At 37.0% G+C, this 20,263-nt stretch overlaps 2 protein-coding genes across 4 annotated transcripts in view; one reads left to right on the plus strand and one right to left on the minus strand.

Moving 5' to 3' along the window:
- Positions 1–9,827, minus strand: serpinh1a (serpin peptidase inhibitor, clade H (heat shock protein 47), member 1a). The gene is made up of 5 exons (XM_057820109.1): positions 9,609–9,827; positions 5,566–6,184; positions 4,360–4,458; positions 2,447–2,679; positions 1–2,372 (listed from the first exon to the last, which is right to left on the minus strand). The coding sequence occupies exons 2-5, from the start codon at positions 6,158–6,160 to the stop codon at positions 2,070–2,072; spliced, it is 1,230 nt and encodes a 409-aa protein (XP_057676092.1). The 5' UTR covers positions 6,161–6,184; positions 9,609–9,827; the 3' UTR covers positions 1–2,069.
- A 7,402-nt stretch (positions 9,828–17,229) lies between these two features.
- gdpd5a (glycerophosphodiester phosphodiesterase domain containing 5a) overlaps positions 17,230–20,263 on the plus strand; it is a 42,110-nt gene continuing 39,076 nt past the window's right edge. For all 3 annotated transcript variants that reach the window (XM_057821470.1, XM_057821472.1, XM_057821471.1), the window contains exon 1: positions 17,230–17,520. The gene's annotated coding sequence lies outside the window, so the exon portion shown is untranslated. The remainder of the gene's footprint in view (positions 17,521–20,263) is intronic.

Genomic DNA, 20,263 nt, shown 5'->3' on the forward strand with positions numbered 1-20,263 from the left:
TCAGACACTGTTATTTCTTACTTGACACTAAACTGCTAAACTTCTGAGAATATTTTAATAACAGTATTTTAATAATTCTAATTCATTCGGATGTATTTGTTTGAATACCCTCTACATGTTAAAACATTTATAAAAAGATAAATTAACAATTTGCTGTGGATATACCTTCATATACGTAGATATTTAGAAATACTACAACTAAGCACACCAAGCAACAGTGGTGAAACGAAGAGCACGACACATGAAATTGCTGGAAAAAATATGCAAGATTAGTAAATACCACTCTTGGTTCAGAAACACACTATCATTCAGGTTTCATACAATGGTGTAAATATTACATTGAATTTGAAACCAAATTAAATTAAACTGAACTAGTGCTCCACATCTATGTGCATGTGTTGTGGACCCTTCCGTTAGTTACAAGTGTTTGTTTTGTTTGCTTTGCTTAAATTAAATGAAACAAGCTTGATACATCCAAATAATATTCTGACAGCTGATGACCAGTATTATCTACTTTCAATGTGTTTTCTTCAGTCAGAAAAGTAATAGTTAAAAAAGATTAATCACGATAAAAAGTGCACTATTTAGGGGTGTAATAAATAAAAAATCGACACCACTAATTGTAATGTTAGTTCATTGTTCATTGTGTTTCTTCATTTGTAATGTTTGTTTTGTTTTCAGTTTTGCTAAACGCACAAGTGCACTTAGTGCACTTTTTATCGTCGCTTTTGGTTACGTAACAACTGGCTGAACGGACTTATTACGTACGTGAGTGTGAAGAAGTGTCCCAATTCGTAGGGCTGACGTTTCAAGCCCTACCCCTTATTGCTTCGTTTGAAGGGCCAAGGGGTGGGGGAAGAAAAATAGAAATGGAATGCGGCCGGCGGTGCATAAGTAATGGCCCCATTTACAAAACAAAGGCTAGGTTCGGCTTGGGAGCGTATGACCCCAGGATGTCCCAAAATGGGACACCCGTGATACTTCTAGTGTTAATTAGTCAAATTAAATATAACACAATAAACCAATGTACATCAGTATGCATTTCCTTAAAGTGACAGATTTCCCAAATTTTAAGTGGCCGCCCCTGTGAGAAAATTTGCCACCGGCAAAAGGGTACTTTTCTCGCAGGGATCAAAAGCGCTAGTGCCAAATGATCACCGGGAGCCTACCTGTACACATGCCTGTCTGTAGCCTACCCTTCTTTGCCTCTGTTAGCTCATTCATATATAATATTGCGTTCAATGGCGTCATGTAACAATCATGCAATATCTTTTTGGGAACAGGTCAAGCAAAATGAGGGGAAAAAAGTAATTGCTGACTCACAAAGACCCTTCTCCCATGTCAATTTCTGTTTGTTATCAATGTAAATAAACATTTTCAATTGACTGATTGGCCACTACATGTTAATGTAACATATGTGCACACCACATATTTTACACTATTGAAAAACTTGCTCGAATAGAAATATCCCAAGGGTATGCAATTTCCCCTCAAATGTATTTCAAGGTTTTATTTAAATTCCAAAGAAAGCCTGCATTCCACAAGCATGTCAACTGTTAACCTTGACTACAAACATAAAGACCCTTGGATGAATTGCAACTACGTAACATACCAGCACCACACATCAACAAATACGTTCTATACTAATTGAAAAGTCAAAAGAAACAACACAATTTTCATTGTCTTTTGAAAATTCCATTTGTATTTGTCAAGGATAGCGCATGTCAAACCAATGTTGAGCAGTCATCCTGGACACAAAACACTTTTCTTATCTGGGTAAAACCCTTAAAAAAAAAATTCATGACCACACATCGGAAACCATATTAGGCTGGCACACTCAGAGGTCCTCTCCCTGTTTCCATTAGATTCAAGTGATTTTTCATTCAACAACTGATACACCAAATCATACAGCCTTAATTGATGCTCTAAAAAATACATCCCTCTTCAAATTCTAGTGGAACGGTATCAGTGTGTGACAGGAATGTACTCAAAGTATAACTAGCAAACATCCATTTTTTTCCCTCACTCACACTTTCTCTCTCACAGCGCACGCACACGTCAATATGTGGTTATAATTCGTCTCTCATCTTTTCACCCTTTGGCCTGACCAGCCTGCCAATAAACAGGATGGAGTTCGTCTTCTGGTCCTTCACCAAGAAAATGAAAGGATGATCTGCATAGAACAGTTTGGGTGACTTCAGTTTATCTGTGTTAAAGATGGAAGTGTCCATCTCATTTCCTTCTGTGGCTAACTCTATGGTTGCTGCATGAAAGACGCTGGATAGGTAGAGGTCCTTTTTCCCAGAGATTTTGGACAAGTCTGCTTTGGATTTGTTGACCACCTCTGTCAGACCCAACTTTTCAAGATGTTTCTGAGGATGAATGAAGAGATCATGCAGGACGAACCATGAGATATTGCAATTGCAGTTCTCAAGTAGACGCTTACCTCTAAATTGTGACTGACTTCCATGCTGACTTTTGGCAGAGACACAGCCACTGCCGTCTGTTGCAGCTTACTCATCCAAGAATCCAGCTGCTTCTTGGTCAACATCTTCTCCACTCCGTCCAGACTGTCGACTTGGTTAGGCATGATGAACACCAGACTAGACTTCTTAAGAGCCAGTGGCATGCTCAGAATGGTCACCTTATTGGTTTTGTCCTCGTAGAAGCCATATATACCTAGTAAACCAAAATAATATATTATGACTGTAATACAGAGAAAACACATTTATTGCCTCTAGCTATAATTTGCTTCATTGCTTTGCTACAAAAAGTTTACCACACTGCAGTGTCGCAAATAGTGGTTAAAATTGTATGCAATTAATAATTTTTCAGCACAGCTTATAAACATCTGCTAAAATACTTCAGCAACAAATTGCTTGTATTTTTGATTGCTTTCGGCAAAACGGAACTGATTGTGTTATCAAATGGGAAGTTCAGAATTTTTTACATTAGGCTTAAAGTGCCTGCGACAGCATTAAAAGAATCTTAAATAGCATTATTATGTGAATTAGAATTTATATTTTGAGACGGTTCGACTATATACAAAAAAATTTGGCAAAGTGTAGATGATGAGAAATTAAGTCTTTTAATCTGCCTGTCATCATAGCGCTCTAGCATCCCTAGCTTGAGGATGACGTCGGCAGGGTCACGATTTTATCTGACTTAGAATTCAGCTAGCTGAGGGGGAATTATTCAGAACGAGGAAAATGCAATGAAGAGAGCAGCAAAATGTGATTGTTTAAATCTCTCTACTCCAATATCCAATATCAACAGGATATTCTTTTTTTCTAAGTATTTTTCTCCAATTGCTAAATAAATGTCATGAAAAATAACAGTCTTGTGTTAAATGGAATATGAAATATTAAAAATGCATTTATTCAAAATTACTCTATAATGGTCAAAACTGTCGACTCCTTGCACCTCCCGAACGATATTTTATGCCACTAGAATTAGTCCAGCTTTTGTCATTTCCCTGCCCAGGCTTCGGCGAGCGTAAACAAACCAGGAGGTGTGACAGCTAGCCGACACGCTAACCCGAACCGAGTGGCGTTTCCAAGTCTTATTCTCGCCTTTCAAAGCGAAAAATCACACAAAACTACCCCGGATCATTTTCAAACGCCGGCGGGGTTGTCGATTGGCTTCATGGATGAGACCCCCCGGCGGCGGGCAAGTAAAAACTCGTCGTTCCCCTGCTGCGGACAAGATAGTTCGTTTTCCGGGGAAGCAGCTGGAGAATGACCGCCGGACAAACTGGCCGACATCGGAGGAGAGCGTAGCTGCCCGAGCCCAACCCGAGGATATCGGTCTATTGCCGGGCACACGAAGAAGGCAGAGGGGCTGGAAGTCTGGCCGATATGGAGAACTGCTCGAGCATAAGCCGAGAATAGTGCTCTCTTGGCAGGCACGCAAAGAGGACCGAGGGGGTTGTGCGATAAGCCGCTGGTCCTTGGCCGAGAGGCATTCTCGGTGGACACGTTATAAAGCAATGCTGTATTGTGAAATACTGACCTGGGTTAGATCACATTCGCATTTGTCTTCAACCCGAGACTGGAGCCGGAAGTCACTCATTTTCATGGCGCGGGATTGAAAAAATGGAATAAATAAAACGATCGCTTCAACACACATCCAAGAGGTCCATTTCATATAGGAGCATAAAACACTGCAGGAAATATTAAAATAAATATGCTTTTTGCTGTCATAGGCACTTTAATCTTCTAGTTTAGCAGGGGTTTAATCAGTCAGTGGAGTTGATTTCAACAAATTCTGTGCAGTTTGTCAGTTATTTGTTAGTAAGGCTGGTGTTAAAAAAAAATTGTTACCCGACTGCCCATTCCATTGAAGGCTGATGGTACCTACCCGTGCGGTGCATCATCTCTATGGAGACAGTATAGCTATGTGAGACCATGAATCCGCGGTTATCCACCATTTTATGATGAAATTCCTCGTCCCAGTGAGCTGTGAATAAAAAAGATGTACGATCTAAACTCTATCAATTCATCCATCCATTATACATTTATCTGAGGTAACAAGGAGTTGGAGTGTTGACAAAAAGTGGACTGCACATTTGTATAATTGTGTGAGGTTGTTCTGATGCTAATAGCATGTATGGGCACACTTACGCTTGAACACGGTATCTTATGAATGTGTGACGAACAACACAATGCAACGACAATTACTACCCAGTCCACTTTATGGGTCATTCCAGAATTGGAGGACATTTTATCTCACAGCGTACAGACGGAGCAAATATGTCATTGTTTTACTTTTCAGTGGTTAGCGTTGAGTGAATTTTCATACACGACTTCATGCAACCATCTTATATATATGATCAGTTTGTTCTCGTGATCAGGAATAAAAGCCAGCTAAACAGCTAGCTCCTACTCCAGACAGAAAGCTAATCCAGTATGGATTGCTACTTTGTTGCAGGAATCATACCAAGCATTGTAAACACCAAAGACCAGTAGCTAGCAGAGCAGAACTTCTACCCCTGAGAAAAAGCTATATTAGTTAGCACCCTGATACTACGATTATGCCAAATATTGTAAATAATCAATCATTTAATAAAAAGAGATATGTAAGGTGAGCTAAACAAGCCTTTGATTAATGCTCATGGAGTGTCATGTCATAGTTATGATGGTCTTATGACAGTCTTATGGTGCCACTGTCAAATAAAATGTTACTAAATATTATAACTACCAATTAATGAAACAACTGGAACAGTAACGGAAGAAATAATTACCACAGAACATGAATTTTTATTGTTATTTACACCTGTAGCGCTGCAATGCATGCAAGGAGGCACATTGGATGAACGATGAACATTGGATCAAATTTGGTGGGTGGCAGCTGATAGTCAAGTGTGCCTTATAGTCCCAAAATTGTGATACTTATAATTATCCTCCAATTCTGGAATGACCCATTTAGTAATACACTTAATTCATCTAACGCTGTTATCCCAATTGCTAAGTCTGAGTAGTTGTACGCTCCAGCTCACACACGGCCCAATGAAGTTATTAGCATGAAAGATCGATAGTATTGTAAGCCAAAATTATTCATACTCACGTTTGAAAAACATAGCGTTGATGATCATTGCACCATCACTCTTGGCTATATCTTTTGTGACCTCAGGCACTTTGCCATCAGTGGACTTTGCAGCCCATTCATTGATGGAATTCAGAGCACTTTTCTTATCTTTGAAGTTGATTTTTGCAGCGTCACAATCATAGTGTTTTTTGCTGCTCTTCACAAAAGCATCCACAAAGTTTACACTGCTGGGTCCATACAGACGGTTGCTCATCTGCCAGGTAACATTGCGGGTCTTGGGGTCACTCACCTCAGTCAAAAGCTCGGCCAAACCAGAATGCAGCTGCTCATCTGGCACTTTCGCTGCATTCAAAACAGTTTTGACCTGTGAGGCTGTCGAGGCCTTTCCCCCAAGAGCCATCAAACCCAGAGAGGATGCCACCACAACAGGAGAAACCAGGATGTTTTCAACATTCTTCTCCTTTGCCATGTGTTGGTAAAGATTGAAAGCCAAGTTGGCACTGTTGTCAGCCATTGTGGTGGCATGTTTACTGAGGACTTTGTCGGGAGAAGCAGCTGTGGCAGCCGACGCCGAGGTAGCCAAGAATGCCACTGCTATCACATTTAGCCACATGGTAAAGAGTCTATAAGTGAACACCTAAGAAAACATGAAGAAAACAACATCACACATTGCATACAGTAAATACTGTACAGTGCTTTAGGGCTACCGTATTGCGACTTAAAGCCACAATAACTCCCAAAGTTCGCTGAGTTATTAAGAATGGATCATGAAGGTGAAGACTTTTATGGAGTCTGTATCGCAAGCCAAAAGAAGCTATGGTTTCCTTTCGGAGGGCCATCACGTCTACCAATATAGTATCAACTAATCGATGATCAAATTAATCAATGTTTTGATAGTTGATGAATCGATTTGTGGGATTGTTGAACTAATAACCTCTTTTATGAACATCTTAATCACAGATATTTTCCTAGATATTTCTCATCTTTTATTTATTTACATTTTTTATTTTAAAAAATGGTGAAAAAACAGTAAATGTTCTTTTGTTTCTTTTATTGTTTAACAAAATGAAAAACTAAATATTATTCTCTTTCAGTAATTCATCTTCTGAACTGCTTATCCTTGCGTGAATCACGGGGGTGCTGGAGCCTATCCAAGCTAACAACGGGCAGGATGCAGGGCACACCCTGAATTGGTTGCCAGCAGATCGCATATTATTATATCTATATTTATTAAAAGTTTATTTATTTTTAATTGATTTATTTACTTGTTTAAAATAATAATAAAAAGAGGGAAAACTTGTAAATAATCTCAGATTTTTTTTTGTCCTTGATCTTTCATTGAGGATTACAGACATATTATTTAAATTTTATTTTTGCATGAAACATGAAGTCAATGCACGCAATTTATGTTCACAGGCCACACAAAATGATGTGGCAGTCTTGCCTGGCACGGCCAGACTGTTCTCCCTGTATTTTTCAAACACTGAGAGAAAAGTCTGGGAACCAGCCAATTAACGGCCTCTCGAGCAGGTACAAAATCAATAGACAAATCAGATTCGTTTATTTGCGTGACGTGTCTTAACGAGCAACGTCACTCCTGCGCGTCGGAAGTCGTCTCCACAACAACACAGATGGTGAACAGGAGAGCCAAGAATATGTTCCAATCCACGGTAAAATCAGTTTTAAATGACCAAAAACACATCGACACGAGTCATTGACAACAGTCTGTCTCGTGCAAGCCATGTTGAATAAACTCCGCTCTCCTCGTATGTTTACTTTCGCGCGCAAGTCCCTCGTCCTGCCCTCGTCATTTTACTAACATCACTTCTGCCCGTCGCTGATTGGTCCACTCCGCTGTCTGTTTGCTGTGGCTTGCTCCGCCCTGGAAATTGTATCCGCTGAATGGTGGCCAGACTCAATAGCTGGAACAGCGGTAAGTCTGGTGTACCAGGCAAGTGGCAGTCCGCATCTGGCCCCTTGACCATGAGTTTGAAACCTGTGCTTTAATGCATCTGGTACTGTTTTGGAGTAAGATCGAGAGTTTGGTAAACAAATTGTTGGGTTGTTTTGTTTGGGCTATAATCATCCAAAAAAAACAATATGTGATGCTAACAGATACCTATATTTAGCCTGTCCGTATTCATTTCTATAAAGTGTGTTCTTGGTATCTAACCAAATACATTTCCCCCCAAAAATGTAACTTGTAACAATCAAGTGTGACTTATGTGGCGGTTTATAGTCAAGTGCGCCTTATAATCCGAAAATTACGGAAATTAGTTGCTAATGTATTTGATAATCGATTTTTGCCTGCAGTTATGAGCGGTCCCGTTTGGGTCCTTGTCTGTGTGTAAAGTGAGGCTGTGCGTGCGCCAATGATTAGAGCAAGAGAGAGAGAGTTCACTGCTATACTATTACTCAGGTTGGTTTGGTGAATCAATAATATTACGAAGTGTTGACAGTTTGATTGTCTTTTGTGTTCTTAGATCCAGTGAGCCTCCGTCAGAGGTGAGTAAATGAAGCCAATTGTATTGTTTGTATTCTAATAAGATGTTACTACTTAGCACAGAGCGCTAAGCTAGATAGCGATTATGCTAATCAGTGTCTCAAGTGTCCATTTGTATTGTTTTGGAGAAGCATATTAGCACTTGAGTTATTGTTAGATAATAACGTTGTCTCGTTTCCTTTTATAAAGAAACCACACATTAACCCATTCATATAACAGTTTAGAGTCTCCTTTCAACACAAACGCCCATTAAAAACCGTAAATTGTCATACAAGAGAGAGTGCTTCGAAATTGGATTTGGACTGTATTTATGAACAACTGTTTGATAAAGAAACTGATTCGTCTGCCTCCTCCTTATTTGATTTTGTTATTATTATTATTATTTATTTATTTTTTTTTTTTTAAAGAAATGAGACATTGACACAATTTAAATCATCACTTTGCCTTCAAGAAAAAAATCAGCAGCACTTTTTAAAATTTGAATGAACAAGACTTTTATCTAAGAAATTCTTTTTATGTTTTATACTCAGAACCTCTATTAAAAACTTAACAAGTTTTATGTACGGTACTTAAAACAGTACCGTTTTAGACTACAGTTAAGTCAGGAAGCTGTAATAAAATATTATTTTTGAAGGAAATAGTCATCAGTTATGTCTTCATTGTTACTTACAACATGCCTAAAACAACTTCAAGTGAAATTGTGTAGGTCATTGAAAAAAGTGACATTTATCCAATTAATCGTTCAATTAATAATCAGATTAATCGATTATAAAAAAATAATCGTTAGTTGCAACCCTAGAAAATATTATTTGAATGATTGCACTAGGTTGTGTTTCTGATAACATTTAGTAAGAGATGATGAAAAAATGAGGCAGTACAATTGAGGATTGGTCAAATTTAGGTTGTTCAGTAGTTTTTATTTGTGGTATATTTAGAAAATAATATATTGGATGATAACAATTCAGAAAACTCTCAAGGCAAGTATTACATAAGGGCCACGTAGGCAGCAGCTGGGTGTAGCTTAGCCAAAACTGTGCTGTGGTCCATTTCGAGAACCTTATGATGGTTATCAGATTTTAAAATATTAGTAATAACTTTTACATTGGCTGAGAACATTGCTAATTAATTAAAAAAGAGTTCAGATTTAAAGTATGTGATCTAAAAGATTTCATCTTGAAATAGTACTACTATGCATCATCATAGTTATCTATGCTGTTTGCAGTAATGAGCTCCTAAAGTAGCTGTCACAATTCTAAACTAAAACCATGGTAATGGGATTCGTACAAAACCATATGGATAGTAACATGTAAGACAAAATACGTGCAATATGTCGGAAATTGGTTAAATCTCTACACTTTGATGATGCAGTCCATCATTTCCTTCATTTTTCACATTACTGTACAAAACCTCTAACAAGGGACACATTCTTCACTCTAGAATGGCACCACGAGTGCATATCCTAAATCTAAACTTGTGATCTCCTTTTACATGCCTGGGCAATAACCAACAGTTGAACACTCCTCACAGCATGCACCCCCTATTAATACTTGTATCTTACCTTATTTGGCTCGTTCAGCAATTCCACCACTTGCTGCAAATGTGCTTCCAAATTCAATTTAAACGATGTATGCTTTTCTGATGCCAACAGAATTTTGTGAAAAAGTTGCAGGATTCAAGCAAACTCTGTTTTCAGTGAACAAAAAATCTCTGCACGGGAGTCTGGTTTCCAGGATGTCCCGCCCATGTATCCAAGAGCTGTGGGAGAAGAATCCTCCCCCTACCAGGTCCTAAAGCCCTGTAAGACCATTTAGACATCCTGTGAACTATAATAAAAGTATTCTGCTTACTGCTTGTGTACTGCAGATTATACTGAAACACATTTTACTTAGTTTGATGCCCAAGCCATTCATTAGGCTCAGACGAAATATGTTGAACTGAGTGATATCAAAAATTATTGTGGAAATATAAACATGATTTATTTATGTGCCCTTCTGAAGTCTTCATAAGTTTTAAACAATAACATGAGCAGTGTTACAATGAAGAACTACTACGTATGTATCCTTGCAGCTGGTTCACCCTTGGATAACTAAACATTCTCATTCCATGTTTCCCATACAGCTCCCTCTTGTCCTGATGTAATGCGCCCTTCCCCCGACAACACAAGTTGCTCTGTTTTTTTAGCAGGACATGCAGGAACTTACAGAAGCGGATGTGTGTCCGGTTGACCACTACTGTTCTGCAATGCTTTCCTTTTTAATTTGATTTTCACATTGGGCCTAAATAGGTTATTGATATTTATTTTTATTCATAGAGTGTGTTAGAATACATCCTCATTTCAAAGTAACTCCTCCTTGGACAACTGATGAAGTGACGAAGTGATGATAAGCTTGTTTGTTTTATTTTAATTACACTCAAAAGCAGAGGTGGGTATTAATGCGTTACATTTACTTTGTTACATTTACTTGAGTAAGTTTTTGGGGAAAATGTACTTCTAAGAGTCGTTTTACTAAGCCATACTTTTTACTTTTACTTGAGTAGATTTGTGAAGAAGAAACGTTAATCTTACTCTGCTACTTTGGGAAGCATTAGTCGTTACATTTTTCCTCTTTATTCTACATATTAGATTGTACTTTTTTTTTGCCAGGGACAACAGTGGCTCTACCACTTTCACCAGTGAGACGTCGCAAGAATAATCAGATGACTCCAGCGGTTGGACTGATCTCACAGGGAGATGAGGCTGCCTACAGTCCTGGCCCTAAACACCACCAAAACCAAGGAAGTCATCATTGACTTTAGGAGGAACAGTACCGACCCGCCGCCCCTGTAGATCAACGGCGAGTGTGTGGAGAGGGTCCACACCTTCAGGTTCCTGGGAGTCCAGTTCTCAGATGACCTCTCATGGCCAGCAAACATAACAGCTATCATAAGAAGGCTCAGCAGCGTCTGCACTTCCTGCGAGTCTTCGGGAAGAACAACCTGGATAGGAAGCTGCTGCTGCTTGCTTTCTACCACTCATCCATTGAGAACCTGCTAACATACTGCATTTCCAACTGGTACAGGAGTTGCATTGCCACAGACAGGGAGAGGCTTCAGAGGACAGTCAAGGCAGCGCAGAGGATATATTGGCTGTCCTCTCCCCTCCCTGATGGACATCTACTCCACCCGTTGCCTCAGCAGAGCTCTAAACATCCTCAAGGACAGCTCACATCCTGGTTTCCACCTGTTTGAACTGCTCCCCTCTGGCAGATGCTATAGGTGTTTAAAAGCAAGAACGAACAGACTGAGAAACAGTTTCTTTGCTAAAACCATCTCCACCCTGAACAGCCATATGTAACACCACATCACCCAATGTCCATTATTCATTTACATGCAATATTCTATGGGCAATACAACTTACGTGCAATGTTAACGTACAATATTCAATGCCTGCACTGTAAACTGCTGCTACTTCACTTCTATTCACACGTATTTTATGTGCAATACTATTTACGTGCAATATTCCAATGCCTTCACGGTCAACTGCTGCTACTTCACTACGATTATTTGCACTGCCTGAACATAAAAATACCTCTTACACATTTCATATTTTTTAGATTTTATACTTTTATACTTGCAAGTCACTTTTGAGATTTTTACTTGTCCTGCACTGTAAAGGGAGATGCTCCACAATTTCATTGTACAACTGTATAATGACAATAAAGGGCTATTCTATTCTATTCTATTCTATTCTATTCTATTCTATTCTATTCTATTCTATTCTATTCTATTCTATTCTATTCTAGAATATTCTAGAATATTCTAGAATATTCTAAAATATTCTGCAAATCAGACTGAAGCTTCAATGATTGTGCCAGCCTGGTATCTTGGTATCTTTGAAGCACCGGAAAAAATTGTCTTTGACATAGAGTGCTGCTGTGAACATGACTCGAAAGCGCACATTTTAACCTCTCTCTCAGGTTTTATTTGGCACTGATTGACCACGGAAAACCGGAGATGTGATCCTTTAAATTTCATAAAAGAAACTATGAAGGAACTATTCACTATTCAAAATAGGAAGTATTCAAAATATGAACTATTTTCTCCACTAGAGGGCACTCATGCTCTTTGGACAAATGATGCTTCAAATCTGTCGATTTTTTTTTTCTCTCGCCGGAATTCAATTATTTATTCATTCATTTTGTCATTTTGTTTATTCATTTCTTTAGCGTAATGCGGTTATGGCATAAGTTATAGTACAGTCTAATAATAACGATTCATCTAGATAACTTAATGCTGAGAAAAAAATACTATCCTTAAAAAAAAAAAAAATCAAATATTGTAAGCAGTTGCTCATGATGTTACTAAATACTTGAGTATTCTTTTTTTACTTGAAGTAAGTTTTCTTGGATGACAACTTTTACTCTTACTTGAGTAATATTATTTTGAAGTAACGCAACTCTTTCTTGATTAAATTTTCTGGCAACTCTACCCACCTCTGCTCAAAAGTACACTTTGGCTAAATTTAATAAACAGGGCTATTACACCTATATTTTGATATTTTATAAAATTAAAGTTCCAAGGAATCCAAAATTCCACTCTAGTTCCAACACAGCTAACATTAGTCTCACTGAGTAAATGTATTCATCAAATCAATGAATGGATGTACCTGAATTTTCTCCAGCTAAATGACGGAAAGACAGAGGTGATCATTTTTGGGCCAAAGAAGAAAATGTCAAAGATATGCACTTTACTGGGCACAATGTCACTTATGGCGACAAACCAAGTCAAATCTTGGCGTAATTATTGACTCAGATCTAAACTTTGACAGCCATCTAAAGTTTTTCACTAAATCTGCCTATTACTGCGTCCTTAGACTATAGTCAGAATTAAAGGGCTTTTGTCCAAACAAGACATTGATTTTTTATTTATTTATTTTAGTTTCTTTCCATTTTTAGTAGACTGAACTATTGTAATGGTGTATTTACAGGTCTTCACAAAAAAACAGTCAGGAAGCTGCAGCTAATGGAAAATGCTGCTTCCAGAGTCCTTACACATACAAGGAAACTGGATCATATTACACCAGTTATGAAATCATTACGCTGGCTTACTGTGAGTCAAATGATACATTATAAAATATATATTGCTGCTGGTCTACAAAACACCTAAAGGCCTTGGACCAAAATACATGCTTGATTTGTTTGACCTCTAGTCCTCTACAAGGCTTCTAGACCACTACTGTAGCCTGGAACCAGCCTGCTTTGTGTTCCTAGAACAAGATGCAAGCAGACCTCTGGAACCTGAAGCTCTAAAGTGCGCTTAAACCGTTAGCTCTTTAAATCAGGGCCAAAAACTATTTACCACAGCATATTCATAACTGCCCATACACTCCAGATTTCAAGTTATATGATTTTTACTTTTCATCTATTGATTTATTTATTTCTGTTTCCTGTTTTAATTATTTTTGTTTTAACTTCCGTGATGATTTAATGTGATTATCATGTATCATTTTATTTGTGTTTTTGGATTTTTATGTGAAGTAAAGCACTTTGAATTACCTTGTGTTTAATTGTGCTCAACAAATAAATTTGCCTTGCCTTGCCTAACAGAATAAACAGCAAACGTTTCAACTGTTATTTCAACTGTCCTTAAATGTGATTTGAAAGGGTTGGACATGTGTTATGTATTCACATTTACAGTATATCACTACACATGTATTTCAATTACAAAGAAATAAACTGACAACAATTTTTTGTGCTGAAAGAACAACAAACTAGATTCATGTAGAACAAGTACTGAAGGACAGCTACAGCCATATCTAGCTATACAAAGTTTATTGCATTTTGGCATACTCAAACTTTTTGGCGCACAGCAATTAGAGAACATTTTTGTTCATTAATTAGCTCTGATGTCTTGCACTTAATTGTTCCTTCACATTTGTATGTCGAAGTTCTAAGTGTCATGAAAAGTCCGAAAGGGCCCAAATATAAGGTGTTATTTTGATTTGATTTCCATAAAAGAGGACACTCGGCCAAATCAGCTCAATTAAATGTTAATTTTATTTAATTTAATATATTTAAGGTGCGCCTCCTCCGTCTGGACAGAAAATTCAGCTTTATTAAAAAAATTAAAAAAAATATTGCCAAATAGTATATATTATATACTATATGGCAATATTTTTTTCACTCAACAGGTTACAGGTTACTCAACAGGCTTTATTCTTCCTAAAAAAAAAAAAAAAAAAAATCAAATGAAACCACCAAAAAAAAAAATGGAATAATGATAAAAAATACTAATATAATGCAGACCTATGGAAATGTATGTATGTATACAGTCTGTGACTGCGCATGCATGTGCACATTTAAATCTAAAGTAAAATAAAGGTATTTTCGACTTAATTATTCTTTTGGGTACATGGGCATTTGATTATACTGGATACGTATTAATTGTAAAAAACGCTAACAACTGGGCAGGCTCTCTGAGAACACGTCACAGGCAGCACAGTATCGTAGTATTCTGTGCAAAGTGTCAGTCAATTTCAACATACGCTAATTGTTAAGAAATACTCCTCCGTGTCAATATGGAATTTCCTTTTATTAACATACTGTAGATGATGGAACCCAGAGGCATAAGAAACACAGCTACTTTGAATATAATACAGTACTAACATTCAACCAAATACACCAAGGCAGAATAATTACTACAAAAGTAATACAATATACTGTATCTCTGTACACATGACACATGATCGACATTAATTCTGCCCCCCAGCGGCCGGAGGAATCTCTTCAAATTGGTCCCATGAAAAATCATGAAAACCGGACATTTTCATGAATTTATAAAACCCGGCTGGACGATACGGACAGGATGTGAAAAGTGTACATATCCCCGGGCAAAAGAGGACGTTTTGTCACCCTACCCAAATATGAAGTCGTTGGGGCAAAAAAGTAATTCTGGAAGTATTATATTTGCAAAAGTTTTTTTTTTTTTTTTTTTTTTTTTTTTTTAATTTCGGTAGCCGCCCTCCTTAGTTTCCATAAAAGTAATTAAAGTCATACGTTCAATAAAAATACTATGTTTTTAATTAATGCATTTATTTACAATGGCCTGTGTCTGATATCTATTCCCTATCCTCTCAGAAAATGTTTCATCCATTGTGTTACAAATTCAAAATAATTAATAGCTGCAGTTCGCATTATCAATCCTTGAGTAGAAGATAAAAGTCAAGTCAGCTATAAAAGTTACATGTGCTCATCACAGTCAGTCTAAATTTTCCAGCAGGCGTTATTCAATGTTTACCAATTAAACGGAATAGAACTGGAGGCTCACGATTATTTTTTTATTTGATTACTTTTACTGAATTACTCGTTGATGCTTCAATGGTACAGCGCTCTCTGCTGTTTTAATTAAAAGTTGTTAGATATAACAGTATGTCTGATAACCACTAGAGGTCCACAAAGAGTAATTGAGTATAATGTGCACAATATAAGTGCTACAGTACTGGACTGTATACAGGAAATGCAAGAGGTATGGAAGTAGGTATATTGTAGTAATGTATATTGTAGTTATTTTCTTTTTCAGTGTGTTTTCTTTATTACTGTGCTTGTTATTTATTCATTATTATTATTATCATTATTATGATCATTATTTTATCAACCGAATACTTACTTATGCACCTCTCTTTATATAATACAGTCTATACAAATTCGGTTACGATTTCTCACCGGAATTATTTCGATTGTTATCATACATTTTTGTGTAACAATAAGTTTGATTTAAAGGAACAAATCAGTTGTGGAATGTATGCAATATACAAAGATGTATAGCTAGCTGCCATTTATTAATGTTATTATTATTATTATCAAAAACATATTTATTAGGTTAATTCATGGCTCTGAAATAATTGTCCATCAATATGAAGTGTGAGCACAAAAGATTCTCTCCAGTAGATACAGTATGCCTTTTGATTGGCTGGTGACAAGTAAAGGTTGAAAACCACCTCTCAGACAAAGTCATTTTGGAAATATTACCAGTTTACCTGCAACCTAATGACCCTAAATGATAGATAGATTTCTAATATTATATTGCTTTAATTGCTCTTTCTAACTTTCCCCCATACTTAACTTGAGTCCCATAGACTCTGTGAATGAGATGGCTGTCACTTCCTACATGTACAATGTTTGGGATTAGAGGGACCTGACGTAATTATCCATGAGCTAAGGGTTAATCTCTGACCTCTAGTCTTGGAATAGATCTCTTACAAGACCTGACTCAACTATGCTACCTGTTTGGCATGTGTTGTTTCCACATGGGTGACATGACCAAATTGAAAGGAGACGTTTTTCGAGCCGTAGTACATGTCTGCTTTACTGGTACCCCAATATGTGACCCAAGCCCCCCCACTGTGTTTCTACTTGTTGAATTCCAGGCAGCAGTAACATTCTTAATAGGTGGGCCCACCCTCCTTGGTAACAGCCACCCCGCAGTGAAATTTAATGAAATTCTTTCTTTGTTATTTTTCCTTAAACATTCCATCTCCCAAACTGAAAATAGGTGACTCTTAAAACGGCAAGAATTTGAAAAAAAGATTTTTTAAAAATCACATATTATACATACACATATACACATACACATATATTATCTCACCTCCATATTGTCTCCATTATTGTAACAACAGCAATAATACCAATTATTATTATTACTGTATTATTATTTATTTTACTTGTGACACCTGGGTTTGAACTCTTATGACTCGTGTAATACATAATAGTAAAAAAAAAACAGGTATGCCCCCCCAAAAAGAAATCATTATATGTCACTAAACTGGTCTGAAAATGATTTATTTACTAGATTAAAAAAAAAAAAAATCTGTGCCAGTTACATACCATATAGTGCACGGAAAAAAACAAATCTACCAATTGCTGTTCATCATGACAGTGATGAGTAAGTGAATTTTTGAAATGGTTAATACGGTTTTAGTGAAGTTTGTGATGAGCTTTAATTTACGAGAATTCTTACAAAATATTTATTTAAATCTCAATTTGGGCAACATAAAATAAGGTATTAAAATGATAAAGAATCACTTTTAGGTTAATATTACATTTTGTTTTAGGACAAATATAATCTGAAGCATCTGTAATATCAAGCCCCGCCCCCAGAATGCTTCGTAACTCCTCCCATACCCACACAGGAGCAGATTAAGCGCGAATGTGATGTACAGTTGCGTCTGTCTCCAGAGCAACAGGTTTTGTTTTATGTTTTTTACAAGGATTATAGCACTTGACTTTTTCTTCACACCGCCGATTTCCAACTAGTTTACGTTTGGAGTAAATAGACCGATGTGTGACAGCTGTCGCTCTCAGGTGGTCACTGAACGCAACTTCAAATTTTATTTGAAATAACGACGTCATGTCAACACTTGAGGGAGAAAACAGTTCGACCATGACAATCTGACGTATTCAACTCGTCCTGGAGAAAATAATTGCTGTGTTGAGGTAAAGAAATTGTTGTTTTACTATGGATTATCTCCTGTGATATCAGAGGCAGTGACTCGGTTTTTATTTGTTTTGCTAATTGGTATAATTATAATCAGATTTAAGTGGCGTTCATTTCTTGGATTAGGTTTTAGTACTGCATCAGGCCTCAACGATCGTTATTGCATTTGTTTGTAAATTCATGTGAACTCTAGAAGATATTTGACAAGTGCCAAATGAATTAAAAAAAAAAAAAGGATGCATGAACATGCGTTTTTATGGTCTTGTGTGTATGAGGACATGTAACTGGTGCATAATTTAGGGGTTAGGTTGTTCGAATCCTTGTAAATTGTTCTTCTTCCCAAATTCTAAACACATATGCATATGCAGTATTATTATTTATTTATTTATTTATTTATTTATTTATTTATTTATTTATTTATTTATTTTTAGCAAAGATTATACCACTCTTTCGCAAACATTTGAGAAAAAGTACCAATTGTTATGTACATTTTTATTTCAAATGCCTTGAAAAAGTAATCAACTCTTCAAGTATCCCTGTCTTCTCTCATGACGAACATTAATATACAGAAGTACAGTAGGGGTACGTGTTCATAAAAGATGAGCGATATTATAGTCATAAAGTAGTAACATTACAAGAAAAATGTAGTTTTAAAAGAATAAACACCATGTTTTACAAACTATAATTACTCTTAAAGTCATATTATAAAGTCAAAAAGCGAAACATTTTTCTTTATATTTTGAGAAAACCAGAACAAAAGAGAGAAGGAAAACAATTACAAATTAGACACGAACAGACATAATTTATCATTTATACATATTATAAAGATGTATATTATACACTCTAAATTGTCCGTAGGTATAAGTGTGTGCGTGAATGGTTGTATGTCTCCTTGTGCCCTGTGATTGACTGGCAACCAGTTCTGGGTGTCCCCTGCCTACTGCCCGTAGTTAGCTGGGATAGGCTCCAGCATCTCCGCGACCCTCGTGAGGAAAAGCGACATGGAAAATGAATGAATGAATGAATGAATAAAGATGTATATTATATTGTCACAATATGCAGTCAAAATGTTAAATACAAAGTGTTTAGAATAGTAGGGGAAAAGTTAGAAGTCTATATAAAAATTTGTTAAATTAAAAAAAATATATACATATATACAAGTAGTCCCTGGGTTACGAACGTGTTCTGTTCCTACGCTGGCAACGTAACCTGAATTTCCACGTAAATCGGAATCAACCCTTTAAGTACTCCTAAACCTCAAAATAACTATCCAAAAACACGTATTATGTGTCATTGTACTGTCCTCGCCAAGACGCTGGAGCAAAGTCCTAGCTAGACAGCGAGCTAAGCTCCGAAATGAAGATTCCAGATGTCCGTGTGCTTTGCTGATTTTATTCAGCTGCTCATGACATCAACAATTGCAGAATCAAACTAAAATAAAATGAAATCAAATCAGTTTTATCTTTAATAACAACAATTCAAATTTGCATTTATAACTAGCTGATGATACAGCAATAACAATCCACACAAACGATTAGCAAGTATCTGAGTCCAAACATCATCAAAAACAATCACATAACCTCACCCCAAGTATTCGACCACAATTGAAAATGCACAATAAAAAGCATAAAATGTGCTATATACAGGCGTTGCCTCTGTTGATGCTTCAAAAGTAACAAATGTGTGCGCAGTCTTGTAGCTGTAAACTATCGATTCTCTCTCTCACTTGTCTCTCACCCACTTCTTCTTGGGCGTAAATGCTCTCTTCCCTGTGTGTGCGTGCGATTTTCTTCGTGTGTACATGCAGTCTTACTCGCGTGCGCTTTGCAGAAGTACTACCTGCTCTTCCTGTGCCAAAATGAAAGCATGCATCACAAAACCAAAGTCAACATTAGAATTTTTTTTTTTAACCGACTGGAGACAAAATGGTGGACAAGAGTCTTTAAAGTCAAAATCATACTTTTGTTTTTTCATGCATTTTTTCAAAATACGAGCCATTCATTTTTAACTACGGTATATCTTGGCTTCCCATCACATGAGTTTGTACTACAAACAAAGTCTTGTTGTCATCATAATAACCTTGTTTTGTGTAAGCATACCTTTCTTGCCATGATATAACAGTTTGGAATTCCGCATGGCTGAAGAGAACTTTACATTTTCCCAAAGCAACAAAAGAGTCATGTCACCAGCTGTCCCATCCGTAAAAGAAATTTTGATGCGTTTGTAGTCAGACTGCAATTCCCTTTGTCAGTTCATACAGCACGCTAGAGTCAATACTGTGACCCCAAAAGTTTTTACTAGAGGTCGACTGATATATCGGTCAATATATGGACTTTTTTTCCAACGTTAACAAAGAAAATAAGTAGTTGAAAAAGGATTTTGATCTGGCATCTGTGTGGGCAGTGGTCCTTACACTCTAAATGTAACTCATAGCGTTAGCTTTAGCATGGCGAGCATCCTCCTAAACTTTCACTCTCACTTTACATCTCATCGTGACATCCTGGTGGGTCTGATTATTTAAAAAAAAATATATATACTGTAATTAGTGGTGCAACGGATCATGATTGGTCCGAGATCCGTTCGGATCGACGTCATCGGTTCGGCACACATGTGATCCGCGGATTGATTTTTGAGAAAAAAAATTGTGCTCCGGCCGCACACACTTGTGTAGAGCGGAGAAAGAGGGGAACAGAGTGCACAGTGCAGACATGGCAAGCGGAGGAAAGGAAGAGCTTGAACGCC

Source organism: Corythoichthys intestinalis, chromosome 18 (genome assembly GCF_030265065.1).
Source record: "Corythoichthys intestinalis isolate RoL2023-P3 chromosome 18, ASM3026506v1, whole genome shotgun sequence".
Classification (NCBI taxonomy): Eukaryota; Metazoa; Chordata; class Actinopteri; order Syngnathiformes; family Syngnathidae; genus Corythoichthys; species Corythoichthys intestinalis.